This window comes from Dunckerocampus dactyliophorus, chromosome 8 (genome assembly GCF_027744805.1).
Source record: "Dunckerocampus dactyliophorus isolate RoL2022-P2 chromosome 8, RoL_Ddac_1.1, whole genome shotgun sequence".
NCBI classification, from domain to species: Eukaryota; Metazoa; Chordata; class Actinopteri; order Syngnathiformes; family Syngnathidae; genus Dunckerocampus; species Dunckerocampus dactyliophorus.
Window position 1 is genome coordinate 31,028,101 of NC_072826.1, and position 20,794 is coordinate 31,048,894.

Genomic DNA, 20,794 nt, shown 5'->3' on the forward strand with positions numbered 1-20,794 from the left:
CAGTAAAGCACAGAAGAGTCTGGGCCTGGCGTATGTCTCTGACAGCTCATAACCAACTTAGGTTTATTGCATTTGTTTACATCCTGTAGCATTCCGCAAAAGTTGAAGACATGACACTTGAATCCAAAAGGCTTTTTAAGTTGTTCATTTTGAAGTACGGAGTCTCCTGTTTATGTCTCTGGTTGGTGTGTCCCCTGGGGGTGGTCACATTAAGGGTGTTGTTTCCTGGTGAACGATCGTCCTGCAGAACAATAGTCTTTCGCCTGCCTGGTGGTTGTACAGTCTTTGTGGAAGAGATGCCAGGACATTGTTTTAAACAGACGGTAGCTGAAGAGTCAAACCTTCTCCTCTGTTTATAGAAAGCCTACCAAGTTCGTCACAGATGTTTTCTTTCACAACTCTTTCAAACAAGCGGTTCTCTTTATCCAGAATTTGGACATTGTTGTCCTTAAAGGAGTGTCCCGTCTTTCTTGAGATGCAAATGAACTGCTGACTCTGGGTCCAAAGAAACCGCTCTCCTACGTTATGGCATGCATTTGTAAAGGGGTTGCTTGGTCTTTCCAATGTAGGGGTCATTGCACTCCTCACTACACTGCACTGCATAAACAACGTTGCTACGTTTGCTTCTCGGGATTTTGTCCTCGGGGTGAATCAGCTTTTGTCTGAGAGTGTTCGTGGATTAGTATGCCATGTTTGGAGAGAATCTTTCTTAGTTTTGTCGACAAACCAGCCACGCAAAGGACCATCACGTTGAGACCAAACTTATTTAAGATTTGTCAGATCAAAACACTATCACGGCATAAGACTTAAAACCATATGATATTAGCTTCTAAATGCACCACTTTGTGTTTCGGCACTCTAAGCATAATGGGAACTGTAGTTCTCTTAGCCATAAATTAGCTGCATCGTTGTGTAGGCCGCAGGGTTCAAAGCGTGTGAAGTAGCGGCTTATATTCTGGAAATGACGGTACTTTAAATTTCTTGAACTTATTATTTTCCTGGCGATATGGCTTGTGTCCATCCACCAAATCTCTCCAATAATTTTGGAAAAAAATCCCCACAATAAGTTTTATTATAATAAGTGTCATTTTCTGCTGAATGTAGTAGTTTAGTAATTGAATAATACCTGGCTGGAGACTCTGTGTTAAGTCTGTTTCTGTCTTTATCCTCAATGTCAGACTAATTAAACACACCAAGCAGTTACTGGAGGAGAACGAGGAGCGCCTGTGCATCAAAGTACTGCAGACACTCAGGGAGATGATGACAAAAGACCGCGGCTACGGGGAGAAGGTACCCACCTCCTTTTTCCAGTTACTCATAATCACGACCAACAGCAAATATGATGTTCATCTACATCCAGTTTTCACCAGCGTCTCAAGGTACCCTGACGTGCTACGTAGTACTACTACGTACTCTATAGACAAACGTTTCCAGATACACTTCATTAATTAATCAATCAGGAGATGGACTCGACCTCCTGTTTCCACCTGAATCTACCAAGACATTTCGCATAATTCTATGCTTCAACTTTTGGGGAATATTTTCTGGTCCAATAACTGGACTCCAGTGCGTAAAGCAGGAGCATGCTAGGATTGGTTTGGTGTAGGGCTGGGCGATATGGACCAAAAGTCATGTAACCCGCCTGCGTCACACTGCCGGCTCCGGAGCTTGAACACAGGACCTTCGTAATGGGAGATGAGAACGCTGACCGCTCGGCCAAAAGCCCCGACTGTCGACCGCGCGTTCAGTGCAGCTCTTAAGGCAGAGGGAGTGAGGTTTTACCAACGTACACTTGCGCAGCCATACAATATAGCCCGATATATTTAGGTTGAATATATGATGTATATGATATACCTGTAGCTGCCACTCAGGAGGCGCCATCTTGAAACATGAGACCTCCGCATCAAATCCAGTCTATATCGATATGATTGACATGCTTGTTTTTGATATTGTGCTTATATTTTAAACATATCCATATATCGCCCAGCCCTAGTTTGGTGTAAAAGAACTTGCATCACACTTATATGACAGTAAAGCTAGTGAAGCTGGACTTCCATTTTCACTTCTTGGTAGGTGCAATGATCACATCACTTAATACTTTTGTTGATATAGTGTGTGTTTCAAGGCCCTTACGTCTTTGCTTGCCTCTGAAGTGTGTGCAGAACACAGAAAGTAGAGTTCTTAATCATCCATTTGTACTGTTTATCATGCATCATGACATATTCAAGATGTTTTTTCCAATAATAACAAATGGTAACACGCAATAAGTGAAGCTTTATTAACACTATTAATAGCATGTGTGCTCCACTAACAGTATGTTTTTTTTGGCTGCATTCATATGCAAGATATAATCTCGAATTTAATTACCATGCTGCTCTTGTCTTTTTTCTGTTTTAAATTAAAACGAACACAACCACGACAGTAAATAAAGGGAGCTAATAAGGTATTCATTTTCAACACTTTAAAGCGGAATGTTTGAAAGGTCACAATCGAAGCACAAAAAAACCCAAATGATATTGGTACCAGTAAATATTGATGGGCAAAAAAAGAATAACAACAATTAATTCCAAAGCGCAGTATTTGAAACTCCATTAGTGTGCAGCAGAGATTTGAAACCAGTGATGACAGTGATGGGAGGATGCCAGGCAGGAGGCCTAGAGGAAGACCAAAGAGGAGGTTTATGGATGTAGTGAAAGAGGACATGAAGGTAGTTGGTGTGAGAGAAGAGGATGCAGAAGACAGGCTTAGATGGAGGCAATTGATTCGCTGTGGCGACCCCTGAAAGGAAAGGCCAAAAGAAAAGAAGAGGAAGAAGAAGAAGACAATGATTGGAGGAAAGCTCGGTATGACAGCATTTTACTGTCTAGTTTGATGATTTACTCTTCAATATTTACGTTTTACGTCGTATGCACAGCCAAAGAACGTTTTGACAACTTCTCAAAACCAATGTAACAACTGTATTAAAAATTTTTAAACAAGCATAAAAAGAAATCCACACTCAGTTAATTTATTAATACAGTTTAATATTATTGTTATGTTATTCTCTCTTTGGATTATATTATTATTATAATTATTATTATTATTATTATTATTATTATTTTTATTATTAGTGCTGTTGTGTGTTTGTTTGGACGGCCTTGACAGGTCATTTTTATAATGTTTGAAAGGGACAAAAAGTACCCAAAATAGGCAGTATGTTCTTAATATTCATGTTGACAAGGAACATTTGTTTGGTTAATGTATGTATGGATTGTTTCTGCAGTTTACTGATGTCTGCTGTTTCATACAAATAACATTGTTGCACTTATTGCTTGTCAAGAAACAGTAAAAAAAATATATATATACTGTATATATATATACACTGTTTGCCCCCTTCCTGATTTCTTATTTTTTGCATGTTTGTCCCACTTAAATGTTTCAGATCATCAAACAAATTGAAATATTAGTCAATGACAACACAACTGAACACAAAATGCACTTTTTAAATAAAACCTTTTATTATTTAGGGAGAAAAAAAATCCAAACTGCGATGGCCCTGTGTGAAAAAGTGATTGCCCACCCTGTTAAAACATAACTGACATTAACTGAGATCTATGAGTGTTGGGACTCCAGCAAACCACAGTGAGAGTCATTATCCACAAATGGCCAAAACATGGCCAACAACAGTGGTGAACCTTCCCAGGAATGGCCTGCCAACCAAAATGACCCCAAGAGCGCAGCGACGACTCATCCGAGAGGTCACAAAAGACCCCACAACAACATCCAAAGAACTGCAGGCCTCACTTTCCTCAGTTAAGGTCAGTGTTCATGACTCCACCAAAAGAAAGACACTGGGCAAAAACGGCCTGCATGGCAGAGTTCCAATGAACAAAAACAACATGAAGGCTCGTCTCAATTTTGCTAGAAAACATGACCAAACAAGACCTTTGGGGAAATACTCTTTTTGGAAGGTGTGTGTCCCATTACATCTGGCGTAAAAGTAACGCCGCATTTCATCATAGCAACAGTAAAATATGGTGGTGGTAGTGTGATGGTCTTCAGGACCTGGAAGACTTGCTGTGATCAATAGAAGCATGAATTGTGCTGAAGGAGAATGTTGGTGACCTCAAGCTGAAAGCAACTTGGGTTCTGCAGCAGGACAATGATCCAAAACACACCAGCAAGTCCACCTCTGAATGGATGAAGACTTTGGAGTGGTCTAGTCCAAGTCCTGACCTGAATCCTATTGAGATGCTGTGGCATGACCTTAACAAGGAAAAGCCTCCAATGTGGCTGAATGACAACAATTCTGCAAAGATGAGTGGGCCAAAATTCACTTTTTCACACAGGGCCATGTAGCTTTGGATTTTTTTTCTCCCTTAATAATAAAAGTTTAACTTAAAAACTGTATTTTGTGTTCAGTTGTGTTGTCATTGACTAATATTTAAATTTGTTCGATGATCTGAACCATTTAAGTGTGACAAAAAAAAAATCAGGAAGGGGGGTAAACACTTTTCACACCACCGTATGTAAATCACAAATAATAATGATGATACATTGTCACAAGCGTGAATTGTTAATATGGTTACAGGTTTTACTTTTTCGATCCCTTATCTTTCCAGGTGTGTGTATGTGTGTGTGTGTATGTGTGTACATGCACGTGTTTGTGAGCGTGTGTGGGCTTCACGCACTAATGGAGCTGTACTAACTCTTCCCCCATACTTTTCTTTTCCAGCTGATTGCCTTTGATGATGAAATGGATGTGGCTGAGGTTGATCTTTTTTTTACTTTTGTATTTTTACTAGTCCACATTTCACTCCTGCTCCCACCAACAGTGTACACATGCTTACTGGAAACTCTTTTTGTGATCCTTGTCCGCAGCTTAGTCCATCCCATCCCAGCTGACATACTTTAAATACTCCAGGCGTTTACATGGTGCAAGGTGTCATGATTACGATGGTGCTGGTGCTTGTGCTGGCTCACATTGCCAGTGTTCGAGTGATGTTTCAATTTCAGTCCATGTGAAACAAACAATGCATTTTTTGCAGTTTGCATTGTGGGCACTACTTGTGATCAATCATACAGGTGTGCTCAGTTGTGTGTCTGGCATGAACTCATTCAATACCAGCCCTTTTTCAAAAGACAACCCCTTCAGTACCGGCCATTTTACACGGTTTTGACAGATTTTTCAAGGCACACAGAATATTGTGTTCTATGGCTATACTGTATAAACATGGAACCCACCAAAAGAACGATTCGTCTTTGATCAGAAGAAAAAGTTAGTTTCTACCGTTTTCCGTTCTTTAGTAATCAGCAGTAGAACATAGGTAAGTTTCAGGAAAATATCATTCCCTGACTAAAACAAGGAGAAAATCAGTTTTTTGTGGAAAGATACATTTCAAGCATAACTTTCACTTTGACACATTTGTTTTTGCTTTTGTGACAGCTGAAATATCTAAACAACTACACCAACATAAACAACACAAAAGGGTTGTTTTACATTAAAATACCAATTTACTGTCATCACCTCTTTTGGCCTCTCACGCAACAAAAACTTAGAGATACGTCTTTGGGACCGTTCGGGTTTATAAAAACGTCTAAATACGTCTTTGGTATTGAATGAGTTGACATATTAAAAACATATAGGACCCCTACGCCGCTGTGGTGTTGCCCCATGTGTTGTATGTGCCTGGTGTATTTAAACTACTGGTTCCTAATTGTCATGTTGAAGTCTAGCATATTGCTACCTTGCACAGCTCCTTATTTCTGCTGTCCCTCCATGTGCTTAGGTCAACTGTACTTAATTTGCATACCCCTTTTCAGTATATGACCAGAGATGTCAGCGCACCCCTCGGTTCCTTGTAAAACCTCATAAACCTTCTTTGCTCCCAACTTTGTAGGAACCGTTTAGGAAAGGCCCCAGTGCACAAAACAAGGTCCATAATGGCATGGGGGGAGGAGTTTGGTGTGTAAGAACTAGAGAGCTGCGAACTCAACCTCATCAAACACCTTTATAGCTGTTCCTCTAGATCAAGGGTGTCCAAACTTCAGGGCCCCTTTGATATTTTGTATACCAACACATGTAGATATGCTCAGGTTTGTGATATAGGTGAAAAAGCATATTATTAATATGAACTAATATGAGGAAGTTAGTAATATGGACGTCTTTGCTCTTTTTTTACCCTTTTTAAAAATGTTTTTTATGTTTTGACCTTTTCCCCAACCTAATTTTCCAAAATGTTATTATTTTATTTTGCTTCTTATACGACTTATGAAACAACAACAAACTTTTTCCTTTAATATTTCAACTTTACGCTACTAAAATGATGTTATGTTTCGTCATCATATTACGGGTTTATTCTTGCAAAATGAAGACTTTTTTCTCGTTGCATTTTGATTTTATTCTTATAGAATCACTACTGCGTTTCCATTTTTGCTGTTTTCTTGTTAAATTATATTTTTGGAATGTGCCGTAGGCCAATATAAACAGCAGAAAAATCCCGGCCGCAAAACCCCTTTCGAGTTGAATGGCCGCAAAATTGCCCCGACACAAGGATGTCTGTCATGCAACCATTCTTTTCAATTCCTGTCTGTGGCCAGTCCCAATACTTATGTCCACATATGCCAAGCTTTCATGACAGGTGTGGGTGTATATATATTTAGCCGGGGATTCACCACCCAACAGACTCGTATCATCGGGTCAAGACAGCGTGGGGTGGCGTGCGTGTCATACATGGATGTTGCAAAAATATGTGTGGTCATGACCCGTGGCCATAAGGAAGTGGATACAACAAGTTTCCTCTTTCTGGTTGTTGTTATGAGTGGGTGTCACAGGGATGCTGGGTGTGACTACACCCCATCTCACATGTCATCACTGACTAATGTGAGACCGAGCCTGCAGCGGCCGCTGTGTATAGTTTGGAGGGCGTGTTTTTCTCTTGTTGTATTTCAGAATCTTTTGTAGAAATCGGTGTCTAATCCAACCCACTTTATTTATGCAGCACATTTGATAAACACTGTTTCCAAAGTGCAGCACAGACTAGTAATGCTAGAAATAATAAGACATTTAAAACATTCAAATATTTTTTTTAACAAGTGAAACAATGCAGGCAATAAATAAAAGAAATAGGTAAAAATAAGAATAAAAACTAGGAAAAATGAAAATGAAAAGAAAAGAGTAAAAGACACAGAGGACCACACAACTGAAGAAGAATGAAGGTGGATTTGAAGACGAGACTTAAAGCATTCAGTTGTGGGGGCCGTTTTTACATGAGGGGGGAGAGCGTTCCACAGCTCGTGGCCGACGCCGAAGAAGTTTCGTCTTGGGCACCGGTTGGGGCTGGCCTTCGGACCTCAATGAGCGCGCCGGAGTGTACATTTGGATGGGGTCTGAGATGTATTGAGGTGCCGACCCGTTCGACGCCTTAAAAACAAACAAAATCTTAAAATCTGTTCTAAGACGAACAGGCTAGAATTGGGGTGATGTGCTGCCTCTCTTTGGTCCGTGTTAAAAGCCGTGCTGCAGAGTTCGGGACCGACTGCGAGAGAGTGATTTGTGGCTTATTCCAGAGTAAAGTGCAATAACAGTCGTCCAGGCGGGACGAAATAAAAGCGTGCATGACTTGTTCGATGTGTCACAAAGATAAAAATGATTTCATTTTAGATAAAAGACGACGATGATAAAAACAGGATTTTAGAACGGCGTTTCTGTTTAGTTTATTAAGTTTAAGATCACCTTCTATTGTGACGCCAAGGCCAAGTGTCACACTTAACGTATAGTTAAGTAGCCCAAAGCCAATAATATCTGACCAGAATATTTTCTGTAACTTTTGTGGCATGTTTATATAGGCAGAGGCACTGCTTGGCAACAGCAGACCTGCCAACATGCCCGCATTTGTCGTACATGGCACGCATTTTGACCCTTCTGTGCTTCAGGTACATATTTTGTGCAGTTTAAGCACTGAGTTGAAATACCTATGGGTCTTGTTCACGAGCGGGGGAAGGATGGAACACGAGATCGACAGGCGGATTGCTGCGGCGTCTGCAGTGATGCCGACTCTGCATCGGTCCGTTGTGAAGAGGGAGCTGAGCCGAAAGGCAAAGCTCTCAATTTACCGGTCCATCAAATAACACGATGCTTCCACTTCCGGCTCAGTCCCCCAAGCATTTGCCACTTAAAGAGATAGTTGGTATTTTTGACATGAAGTTGTATGACATCCCCATCAGCAGTGTAGTACATCAAGGGTGACCTACCCCCCACTTGGTGCCGCCAACCCAGTTCTGGTTGGATTTCGGTGATGAGAAACATAGTTCCGGTTAGTTATCGGGGTTACTTAAGTGAAGTGTTTGGCTTCTCAAAACAACATTTGCCTGACAAAAATGCCTTCTAAAAAAAATCAGACCTCGCAAATCTCTCGGCTTTACTTTCTCTGGCGTCGTATTAATGCCATCAGCTGTCTGTTGTTGTGTATGCCATGAAAATGCACCCGCCGCGCCGCCGCAGCCATCTTGTTCACGTATGTGTTCCACAGCGGAAGATACGAGGGTCGCAGCCATTTTCATCACGTGCACAACAATGGACAGCCGACAGTGCGCATTAATACGACGTCAGAGAACGTAAAGCCAAGTGATTTGTTAAGTCTGATTTTTTTAGAGAAGGCATTTTTGTCATGGAAATGTATTACTTTTTCACCCCAATAACTAACTGGAACTACGTTCCTCATCACCGAAATCCGACCAGAACTGGGCTCACGGGACCAAGTGCGGGGTAAGTCACAGTTGATGGTCTACAGTGCATCTTCATGTCAAATAAAATACCAACTATCTCTTTAAGAAAATGGCCTAGTCTTACTGAAGGCGGACTGTGTGACTTGATAAAATTGTGGCAACAACACAACAGGTGACTGGTTAGCAATGGCGCTGGTTGTATGTTTGATCTCTGCCCCAGCCTGTTTCTGTTTGCAGTTTACTGTTCTCCCTTTGCTTGATTGGGTGTGAGTGTGACTGGTTATCTGTCTCCATGTGGTAGTCATGTGATTAGTCCACGGTGCGACTCTACCCTAACCCAATGTCAACTGGTTAGGGTCCAGCTTTTCTATGACCCCAAACAGAATAAAAGGGCTTAGATGGATAGAGGGGTGGCGATGGCAATCGATACTGAAACACAGGAACGGTGGTTTTCGTACGATTCAGTTTTTGACTAAAATGATTGCTGAAAATATTGTGTTTTTTGGACACTGTCTCTGTTATTTTATGGCTAAACAGCGTGCCTAACAAACTACAACTGAACCGAACCCAAACAAAACATCCGCACGTTGGTAACTCTCATGGATAGTGGTTCTTTTAGAGTTGGGACACTATAGACAGATTAAGGCCAGGGAATATTTTAATCATTTTAATTAAATACTGTATGTGTGGGTGTTTTATTTGTTCATAGAATGCACACAGACCGATGAACAAATTGTATCTGCTGCCTTCCGTCCATTAACAAGCATCCTCTTAAGTGTGCCGTATGCTAATGAAGTCTTTATAAACACTGCGTATTTCTGAGTATTAGATGAATTTGTGCTTTTTTAAAATGAAATACGGCTGCAAAACAAGTTGCAAATGCTTTTATAAGGAACTTTGACTACATCACCATGTTCACCAGCAACAGTCTTTCATTTATCAGTCATTTATTCATTGAATTTGTTATATATATATGGAGTGCGGCAACAATTAATCAAAGATTAATCAATTAATCAACAATTATTTTGGTATTCTATTAATTGTTTTTATGATTTAAACATGTAAATATCCTCTGATTTCACCCTCTCCATTCAGATTTTTTTTTTAGATTTCCTTAGATGTCCCTGAAAGCAGACCTATTATCTTTGTGTTTCAGGCAAAATAAGATATTCTCACATCGCTCCTGACTTTGGAAAACAGTGATTCACGTTGCCTCTTTTCTGATATGCTGCGGACCAAACCACTAACTGTTTGTGATTGTTTCATACTGATTTGGTCCATCTAGGGCAATGGTCACCGACCTCTTTGAGCCCAAGATCCCAGCCCTTAGCCATGAAGCCAGGCAAGATTAGATTAGAAGACATTAGCTGCCCTGCAAGGGGCCTCACGTGAAAAATATGAAGCCCGCCCTGAACGGTGCCTGTACTAAACATATACGTATAAGATCGACTTGGTAAGTCTCAAAGATCGACTAGTTGCTTGCGATTGACGGGTTGGCGACCCCTGTTCTAAGGCCAAACCGATTACTCGATTAATCGAAACAACAAGCTTCAGATTAATCGACTAAGAAAAAGATAGTTAGTTGCAGCCGTGAATATACAGTATGTATTCCACTTGGTTTTCTACATGTAAACCTGTAAAGTATTCTTTGTAAAATGTGTTTTTATGTATGGATTTTTGGGTGTCTAGAATGGATTCATTGAATTTGCATTATTTCTTATGGGAAAAATCTGTTTTGATGTTTTGAAACAATGAAAACCGGGGTTCCACAGTAGTTGTACGTTTGAACTTTTGTCTCCATTTGTTTGTTGTTTCGGGGCTGCATCAGTGGGACATGCAATAGATTATTGCTTTACTGGGTACAAAAATGTCTCACTGTGTTGATATGCCTGATCTGGAACCTTACCAAGATGTGTGTGTGATTGTTTCAAATCCAATCAAAAGTATCAATATGTGGAAATATTACAGTTAGGACTGTAAATCAAGCCATTAACCAAATGGCATCTTATAAAGGGTGTGGGTGCAAGGAAAGCAAAAAAGCTTTGCCTTTTAGGGAAATAGTTGGGTACGGCCTTTCCGGAATTACCAGGAGCCATTACGCATTCAGTTTCTCCCTTCGTCCTACTTTGAATTCATTCTGCCCGCTTACATACTGATGAACAATTTAGGAATGGAAATCCCCAGCCTCCCTATCACCGTGCAGTGATAACACTGTAGTGTGTTCTGTTTGCATGTTGCTTGGCATCACTCGCATAGAAAACAGACCAAAACCCCAACTTCCTATCACACAGACAAGGCAGACTTCTGTAAAGGCTGCAGTCGTCAACCTTCACGCCACTCCGTTTGACACCACAACACCCCCCACACGTTATTAATCGGGCTCCCAGAAATAGCAAGTTGATCAAACACGAGCCAGGGGGGAACAGCACATGAACATGCTGGCACTCGCGTAATCAAGCATGATTATATCATTCACTGCATGTGCTCACCCTTCCCTCACGTGCACATGCATCAAAATATGTGAGCTTTCATGCTGGTCATAGATTCACACTGAGATAATGTTTACGCCTTCTCCCGTAATTAGAAAGTAAATTTGTTTTCTGAGAACTCTTATGTAACTTGTGTACCGAAAGCGGTCGGCTGCATAAGGAACTGTTTTGATGCGATGCGAGTCTTTAAAAAATGGCATCCGCTTTTACGAGTCGTGCCACGTTATTGTTTGACAGCATTCTAGCTCATTCTGTGCGTTACATTGTATACTTTTTAGGTGTTTAATATGTACTCCCTCAGTCATGCTGCCTCGCTCTCCCCGCACTTCCGTCAGTACTCGTGCCAAACAACCTCAGACAGACCCTGCTTGTCCTCGTTTATCCTCCTCCCTTCCACGGCGGGCGAAGTCGGGAGGCTGCTCTTTTTTTCCACAGTCAACAGGGGGTGGTGCAGATATTCCCAGGAAACAAGCAGCACTGTCCCAGTTTCCTTAAGTTAATGTTGCACGGTTCTTGGGTCCAAGCCAGCTTCAGGAAGCCGTTACATAAGGCCCAACACTTTTTTCCTCCCCCCCCATTCTTTCCTGGAATCGAAGCTTTTCACCGCCATGGTAAATGGCGATAAAAGGGCAGCAGACGCTGTTTGTAATCAAACAGAGGAAGTCTGACATTCTGCAGAGGGAGAGGGAGACGGCTGTCTTGTAGGGTTCTTTTTATTTATTTTTTTATACGACACATTCTCCGAACTTGCTGACTAAAAAGCTGACAAAAAATGTAAAGTTGAGTTGAGCACTTAAACGTGCTCATTTTTTGCAGGTTCAATCACCACCATGTCATTAAAAAACATGTAATTGATAAATGTACAACGTTAATTTCATGAAATGTAGTGGCAAAAAAACCTTGTACTCACCGTAATATACGCCAGTGGTAACAGTCGTGATGATTGGACGCCACATGATTTGTAGATATGATTACTAGGGCTGTCTATCGAATAAAATATTTAATCACGATGCTAGCTCATAATTAATCACACTTAATCTATAATGTGTAGGGATGGAAATGTCTTTGTGATAAACGATTTGATATGCAACTACAATAACAACATAAAATTCTACGCAAAGAGATATACATTTTGGAAATATGGGCCATTATTTTCTTAAAAATAATAATATACATTTACAAATCCCCCAGTTTTTGCATGTTTAATGTGTGCGGCTTTTTGTCCCACTTTGGTCCTTGAATGTACCATCTAGCTTAGTCCCACGCTGTACAGATAGACGACTATACTGTATTTTTCCCTTTTCTTTTCACCTCATATGTGGTCCCAAATGCTAATATTATGTGGGAATGCATAAAGGTAAGATTTGATGACCTGATAGAGTGCTAATGTGCACATTTGTTCGATACACAACCTCTCTGGAAAACAAAGTCCAGGCTGGTACTGGTGGGTCTGTATTCATTTCGTGCTTTAAATTTAATGTTGTTCCTGTTGCACGGTGGTTAGCATGGCCACACAGTCAGGAGATTGGGAAGACCTGGGTTTGAATCTCCCCTTGGACATCTCTGTGTGGAGTTTGCATGTTCTTCTCGTGTGTGCGTGGGTTTTCTCCGGGTACTCCGGTTTCCTCCCACATTCCAGAAACATGCATGTTAGCTTCATTGGCGACTCTAAATTGTCCACAGGTATGAATGTGAGTATGAATGGTTGTTTGTCTATATGTGGGGTGTACCCCGCCTCGTGCCCAAAGTCAGCTGGGATAGGCTCTAGCATACCCCCGCGACCCTAATGAGGATAAGTGCCATAGAAAATGGATAGATGTAAATTAGATTGCTATAATGTGCGTATGTTTTACTGATGTGTTGATGACTAGCTACTGCGCTGCTAATGCTAGCGCTGCTATCTCTTCAACCATTGACACAGGCACACAAAGAGCTGTCTTTTTAGCTCGCAGTTCAAAGCAAAAAATCAGCCAAGAGACAGTTTGCATCTAAAAAAAACAACAAAAAAAAACAATACTCGTTAGTTGGGACACTCGTATGCCGAGGTACCACTGTATAAATGACAATAAATAAATACAGCATGCGTAGTTTGTGTTGCCCTGACAGCTTGGCGCTTATTGAAGAGCAATGTGCAGTCGTCCCTCGCTCTATTGCGGTTTTTCTAAAATGAGTTAATTGATTGCGGTTTTGTGGTTGACTATGGCCTCTTATAAGTAACAAAAAAACATTGAGAGACAAATGTTATGTAGTATTCTGGTCACTAGGCATCAGAAATGTTACATTGATGAGACATGACGTCGTATTGCATGACCTTCACACTGCATGGAGTCAGCCGTGGCATGTCCGACGTGACATAGTGGAAAAAATGTTCCTCCCATTCTCCCATTCCGTGTGGAAGTGGTGAGATTTTGGCTTCTTACTTTGTTTTCCTTCCCCACTCCATTTGAAACCCTTTCTAAACCCCTTAGGCGCCAGAGTTGTTTTCAGTTTCGACATGACTATTTCAAAAGGTTGTAGCTTGTAAATGGTTCGAGATAAAGGCACACTGTAAATGACCACCGGGCTCAGAATTTGTCAGATCCCTGTCTCCACGATACCGGCTCATCAAAATGTCTGATCCACTTGTGATACTCTTCCTCATCGCTCAAGCAAACCCAGCCATCATCATCGTGACTTACAGCAGGATCCTGAACACCACTGCTGCCTCAACCGCTATTATTACTGCTATTGTTACATAGACAGATGCTTTATGGCGATCTATCTGTTGTGCTTGTGGATATTGTCATTCACGCAGGTCATTGTATTCTCAGTCCATATCTATCTTTTAGCAGTGTATTTTTTTACCGAGCATTCACTATGCCGCTATTTCTTCGTTTTTTTTTTCTTTTTACATTCCTGCTACCCCACTCACCATTACCGGTGTTTTGACAACCCACCACGTCCCCACCTGCCTCCCCGAACACGGTTTAGCAAAGCATCGGCTCAAGTGTGCTGCGTGTAGACTGTCATGGCCGCAAGCACAAAGGGCTTCAAAGTCCATAGATGTAGAAACTTTGCACAGAAACACCCGCAAATGCTGCTCAGATTGAAGTTACAGATGTCCGCCATCTCCTGGTGTAAAGTGTTAACTACATGAGGCACCATCATTGCAGAAATGACCTGTTCAAATTCAGCAATGTCGCTCGTCGCAATTGTGCGACTTTGCCGCTTAAAGGGGTTAAGTAAACAAATTGGAGGCTAACTAGCTAGCCAGGTAGCATGCTATGATTAAAGCGGTGGCCGTCTCTTGTGTCTCTGCAGTGATCCCGTAGCCTGTGCATTACAGTTGGGCAATGTGGCGTAAACAAAGAATACCAGGAGTGTAAAGGTGACCATAGGGTTGTTATGCCCCAACTACAAAAATCCTACTTCGCGGAAATTCACTTATCGCAGTCAGTTCTGGAACCAGTTAACCGCGATAAACGATGGACGACTGTATTGCCGCATTGTTTGATAGTCGCCAGTAGCGGTAAGTCACGTGGCAGTCATGAGGCACCATCACTAATTCACCATCTTCCAACTCTTTTATCCCCACTTAGCTGGCGCCCCCGCCTGAGCCAGAAGTCCCCACTGAGGTGTGTGTAAGACCTGTATTGCCCAGGTGTCTACTTTGGGTCACCGCCGATGAGCTGTCATAGCATTTTTACTCATCCCACCCCGATCCAATGTGCCGTGTTAGTTGTGTTAGTTTGCCTTGTGTGTTAAGAAATTAGTGAGATGTTTTTTTTCCGGTTCCATGGGTATTTATGAGCTCGTTTCCCGCTAATTGCCGTGGTTTATGTGTCTTCCACACTTGCCAGCTTGTCACACACTTCACTAAACAAATGAGGACTTCTGCCAACAACATTCCAGATGTGTTCAATTGTTGAGGATGTTGTTTTTCTCTCCATTTGACCCGTGTGTTCTAGTGATGAGCAGTGCAGTGATTCCAGTGTGTGCGCTGCATGGAAGACACGCTCTTGAATGAAATATTACATGACAGTTTACAATTACTGACATTTCCCGCTGGTGAATTCTAACCAAGTTGAGCATCAAAATGCAAAAAGAAGAAAAATAGTTAGCAATTTACTGAAAACTGCATTTGAACCCAAACAGGCTGTCCATCAGCTGATCAAAAGACCACAGCCTCATAACGTTGAAATAAGCTCTAAAATTTGGCTCCGTCCATCCATCCCAAAACCAGAGGATCTACTAACAGGCTTGCCTGACTGACAGATGGAGATGTCGCAGTGTTGTCCTGCGCAGACGGGGGCCCTCAATCAAGAGGGAGCTTCCCTCTGCGACATCTCCACATGTCCAGCCGCCAATTCATGCCACTGCATCCAACCTCGGCAGCTGGGACGCGTCGCAAGAGGCCTTCTTTGCCGCGTTCAGAGACAGAGGGCCTTTTTGCCTTTGCCAGGTCATGACTGGAAATATCAGACAGAAAATGACACAAAAGACGGATTTTGGTGGAGATTTTGAATTTTAAGGCTGTGGCTTAAACCAGGGGTGTCCAAACCTTTTCCAGCGAGAGCCACATAGTGAAAAGTGAAAGCAACACATAGAGATATGCTAAGAAGCTACAGTAGATGTAGCTCAGGAAAAAACTGCATTCCACTTTTGTAATATAGGCGAAATGCTGCTAAAAAGGACATGTTTTCCATAACAATACAATTTTATTCTTGTAAAATTGCGAGGTTTGTTGATTATGAGTTTTTTCTTAATATTTTGACTTTGTTCCTTTAAAATGACAGCTGTTTTTTCCATTTCTGCTGTTTTGTTTTCATTTCAGCTTTCCTCTTGTAAATTTTCTTCTCATAATTCTAACTTTACATCTTCTAAAGCAATCATGTATTTTTCTTTTTTTCAGCATTGTTACAAAAATGATCATTTTCCTCATTTTACAAGTTTATTCTCATAAAATTGCAACTTTTTTCTCATTAGAAAACTTTTTTTTCTCTTAAAATTTTGACTTTACTCTGGTCAAATTTCTGCTGTTAATTTTTTTGTATAATTTTCTAAACATTTCAACTTTCTTTTGTATATATTTTCTTCTCCTCATATTTTGACTTTATTCCTGTGTTATAAATTTCCCCCAACCTAAGTTTCCAAAAATTACAACTTTATTCATTGTTGTTGTCTTAAAAAAACTAAATCTTTTTTCTTTTAATATTTCAACGTCATGCTACTAAAATGACATTTTTCCTCATACTATTACTTTATTCTCCAGAAATGATGGCTTTTTTTCCTTGCTAGATTACAGCTCTTCTCTTCATATTTTCACGTTTGATTGATTTTCCCATTTTTGCTGCTGTTGTTTTTTTTTTTTAAGTGTTAAATTACATTTTTAGACTGCGCTGCGGGCCGATAAAATCACAGCCGCGGGCTGCAAATGGCCACGGGGCCGCACTTTGGACACCCCTGCCGTAATCGTCTGATCAGCTCATGAACACGGTGTTTGAGTTTGAATCAAGTTTGTAATACATTGCAAACTCTGTCATGTTTCATGATCCTGAAAAATCAAAAGATGCAGGGGGCCACTATGATATTTTTATGGGTTTTTTTATTTTGTAAAAAAGCCAAGAAAAATGTTCACATTCTGCCTTTTAGCTTTATATTTGCAATTTTTTCCCGTTTTGTTTAATTTCCTTTCCACATTGTGCCACAGCCCAATAAAAAACAAGCCGCAGACCACAAATGGCCCCCGGGCTGCACAGATTCACACTACTAGTTTTCTTTACAAAGAGTATTTAAAAATATATTCATATTAAGTTACGCATTGCATTGCAAGAATGAAATTGTTTCTTTTAACCTTGTAATGAACTCACCTACTCACCAAACCTAATGACCAATTTTCCACAAGCCTTGAGATTTTGTTCAGGAGCGTATCCCCCCCCTTTGCTGCATGACCCCACCATCAAACCGCATGATGTCATTTGCACCCAATGCAAGTCAAACAACTAATGTGCACTGTATTAACAAATTCCTCCCCTTTTCTTTATTATTTCTGTAACCTTTGTTTGCTTTCTGCTAACTCAACTCACCCTTTAAAGGAGCTTGATCCCAGTCAGCCTCAGAAGCAACTGGAGGATCAGAGGAGGGTAGGTACTGAGTTTGGTCCGTTTCAGGCCTCCCTCTAATCGACCGCTGACAACTGACTCATTTTGGCAGCCTCCGTCACACTGCTTTCACAGCATGGCACTCACTTACCTCCCTGCCACGCAGCAGTTATGATATGATACAGTAGGTAGCGTAAGCCTGCACGTGCTCTCCTCTTTTGTGGACTCAAAGAGGGACCGTGTAGACGCCAAGACAATGCGCGTATTCTTTTATAGTAGCCTACATCAGTGTTAAGGCTTTTGAACACCACCGACAGAGGTCAGAAGGCAGAGAATAGAAGAATATGCTGTATGGTTTTATGTACTTTATGTTTATGTTAACAAGACATGTACAAATGAGAATAAAGTGAAAGTTGACAATGTAAACGGTCTTTTCACGAATACCTGGAATGTTTCATACTTGTTTGACTTGTAACATGTATCTTTTCCTGGTAGGGGGAAGCTTTGCGACAGATTTTGGTGAACCGTTACTATGGCAATGTCAAACCTGGTCAGAGGAGAGATAGCCACACGCCCTTCAGCAATGGTCCACTTTCTTCTGGAGCCCAGGGGAAACCTCCCACTGGTGGGTCTATTCATATTGCATGTGTGTCCTGCTGTTACCCTGAGAACTCAGTGCATTGCCATTTCAGAACAATTAAATGAATAGACCAATAAGAGTACGTCTTTCATGGATCCGATCGTGCAGTCAAGAAGCAACGCCTTAACGGTGGAAACTCATTCATTTGTGTTCAAATTTTTGCCGTAATTAATCCCAAGCTCTCTTATGACGGCAAACTACGGCAATTTTAGCGTCTTGACACAGTTTTTTACCTCCGCCAAGCCCAAGCTCAGCGCAGTTTTTGCCGGCGTTTTATCTGCAAGCGTTCTAACTACTTCCACATTTCTCTCAACCGATTCAGACCGTCCCAAAGTCAAATATCTCAACTCATTCGGGACATTTAGCCTTCGCGGTACATTGCACTATCATGCTAGGTGTTAGCATGCTAATGTTAGCATTGCTACCATGCTAACATGAGCATTGTAGTGTTTTTAGCCATTTTCATTTAGCCATTTTAGCCACTATTATGCTAGGTGTTAGCATGCTAACATTCGCATGTTAGCACTGCTAGCATGCTAACATTGACTACAGTCGCGGTGCCAACACAACACTGACAGCACAGCAGGTAACAGATAAGTAAACACACATAGTGAAAGTACTACTATGGGGAATAATAAACGAAAACTATGTTTACTCTAAACATGGAACTTTTTACAAAACAAGTACCGCAAAGCATGCTGGGAGCCGGCATCACTCCAAATATTTGATGCCACCCAACCTCTACCTCCAGTGGCCCCCGGGTAAATTGAGTTTGAGCCCCCTGCTTTGCAGCGTCTGTCTGCAACTCAGCATTAAGAACAGCTACTTGATACAATTGCAAATGAAACTGATACCTTTTTGCTCCACTCAATGACTACATCTATTCTACCTTCAGGACAAACTCAAGACATACTGCAAGTAGGTGTTTCTATTATGACATGATGTTGAATCAGCACAGTGAAAAACAGTCACAGGAAACCATCAAGCAAAGTCTGAAGTATGCAACGCTTGATAACACAGCACTTCTCCAATGTGCAACTGTTTCCCCTCTGCAGACTCCAAACGTGTCTGGCTATACTGTCAACCTTCGTCTTTTTCCGTGCATGTTTGACGATCTATTTGCAAGAATGCTCTGAACTAAAGTGCACGTTTATCTTCAAGGCTTGATCAGCGCTGACATTCTCAAGTCTTCTCCGACAACATTTATTCCAACTCGCGGCTCTGACTCTCTCACCGCGGATTTGACTCATCGTTCAACTCGATCGCAGCTTTGCAAAGAGACAAATAAGATCTTTGAACTGCTATAAGGTCACGGATGTCTTGCTCTTCTTGTTGAGAGCTGGCTGGTCTCCCTCTGCACAGCGTAGTGTGTGTTGTTGCCAGGCGAGCGCAGCGCCAAGCTCTGTCCAGAAAGGGCTGTGTTGTTGATTCAGTTCCCGTCCAGCCAGAGACGGCTCTGATGGTGCTGTTATCTCACCACAGATTGCCGGCGTACCTCCGTGGATTGAAGTCACTCATTGTTATTCTGCATCGTTATTCATTATTCTGCATCATGTCCGGTACCCCCCGGTTTTTGTAGGATTCGGTTTTTGATGAAAATTAAAAAATGGACAAATATGTGTCGGTTCTCACGCGACCAATCCGTGCGCTTAACAAACTAGTCCGTCGAATCGAGTGCCCAAGCAAAGCATCCACGCAGTGGTGCCTCAGTCACTGCATAGACAGATAGACAGACACAATATAGACTGACAACTTTGTGTCTGTCTCCTTACCTTCCTCTTCTCAAGCACTGCACTGTGCTGCTGCTGCTGACGAGGTGTTCAAGCGCACTGTGTATTTCTTAAGACGGCTGCAAAATAACATTTTTGCGTGTAAAACTATAATTCTCTGTAGAGTGTTTTGTTTTGTATACATGTTTTGAGTGTCTGGAACGGATTCATTGTTTTTTTTCTTTTCGTATGACCTTTTGGAACAGATAAATAGCGAAACTTAAGATTCCACTGGAGAATAATTTAACATTATGTCATTCCACATTGAGAGATAATTAAATGATTTTATTCGAGAATAAAGTTGAAACTTTACGACTTCAGTCTCGTAAATGTGCCCAATGTGTCCACATGCCCGAGGCCGAAGGTCACATAAGTGCCCACTTTTCATAGCTGTCGCAGGCATTGCCTCTTACGACGCAGTATTAAAAAAAAGAGATTTCGAGAATAAAGTCGTAAATTTACGAGAAAACACGTGTATCTTTATCTTACAGGCATTGGCTGAGACAGCTATGAAAAGGGGGGACTCGTGACCTTTGGCCTTGGGCATGTGGAGGGGGCGGGGTAAGGAAGGCGGAAGCGAGATTGCTAGACATGCTAATCTGTGCTTAACTGCTGTGTTTTGCTGCCACGCTATGAATAAAAGCTTTCCTGAAGCAAGAGGAAAGTGTCCTTCCGTCCTGAAGAGCTACGCTCTGTTTTCCCTCTGAAACGTACGACGCCATCACACCTCATATTAACACTTCATTCTCCTGAACTGACCACTTTATTCTCGAAATCTCCGGTTATTATTTCCTTAAAGAGACAGTTGGGATTTTTTGACATGATGTTGTATGACATCCCCGTCGGCAGTGTTGTCCATCAACAGCGACTTACTCCCCCACTCGGTCCCCTAAGTCCAGTTCTGGTCGGGTTTTGGTGAAGAAGAACGTAGTTCCAGGTAGTCCCTGGGGTTTGGCTTCTCAAAACAATACACGTTGAAAGGAGTAATACATTTGCATCACAAAAATGCCGTTCTCCGTCACCAAAATCCAACCAGAACTGGACTTAGGGGCCCGAGCGGGGGTAAGTAGCTGTTGATGTGCTACACTGCTGATGGGGATGTCATACAAC

General features: G+C 41.6%; 1 protein-coding gene across 24 annotated transcripts in view; it reads left to right on the plus strand.

Moving 5' to 3' along the window:
• The window catches only part of itpr1b (inositol 1,4,5-trisphosphate receptor, type 1b), a 110,125-nt gene that overhangs the window by 43,431 nt on the left and 45,900 nt on the right, over window positions 1-20,794 (plus strand). For 13 of the 24 annotated variants that reach the window (XM_054785932.1, XM_054785939.1, XM_054785933.1 and 10 more), the window contains 5 exons: window positions 1,179-1,290; window positions 4,715-4,750; window positions 14,774-14,809; window positions 17,270-17,317; window positions 17,771-17,900. In XM_054785932.1, the coding sequence (XP_054641907.1) occupies window positions 1,179-1,290; window positions 4,715-4,750; window positions 14,774-14,809; window positions 17,270-17,317; window positions 17,771-17,900 (362 nt within the window). The remainder of the gene's footprint in view (window positions 1-1,178; window positions 1,291-4,714; window positions 4,751-14,773; window positions 14,810-17,269; window positions 17,318-17,770; window positions 17,901-20,794) is intronic. The other 11 variants (XM_054785937.1, XM_054785946.1, XM_054785944.1 and 8 more) reach the window with 4 other exon arrangements.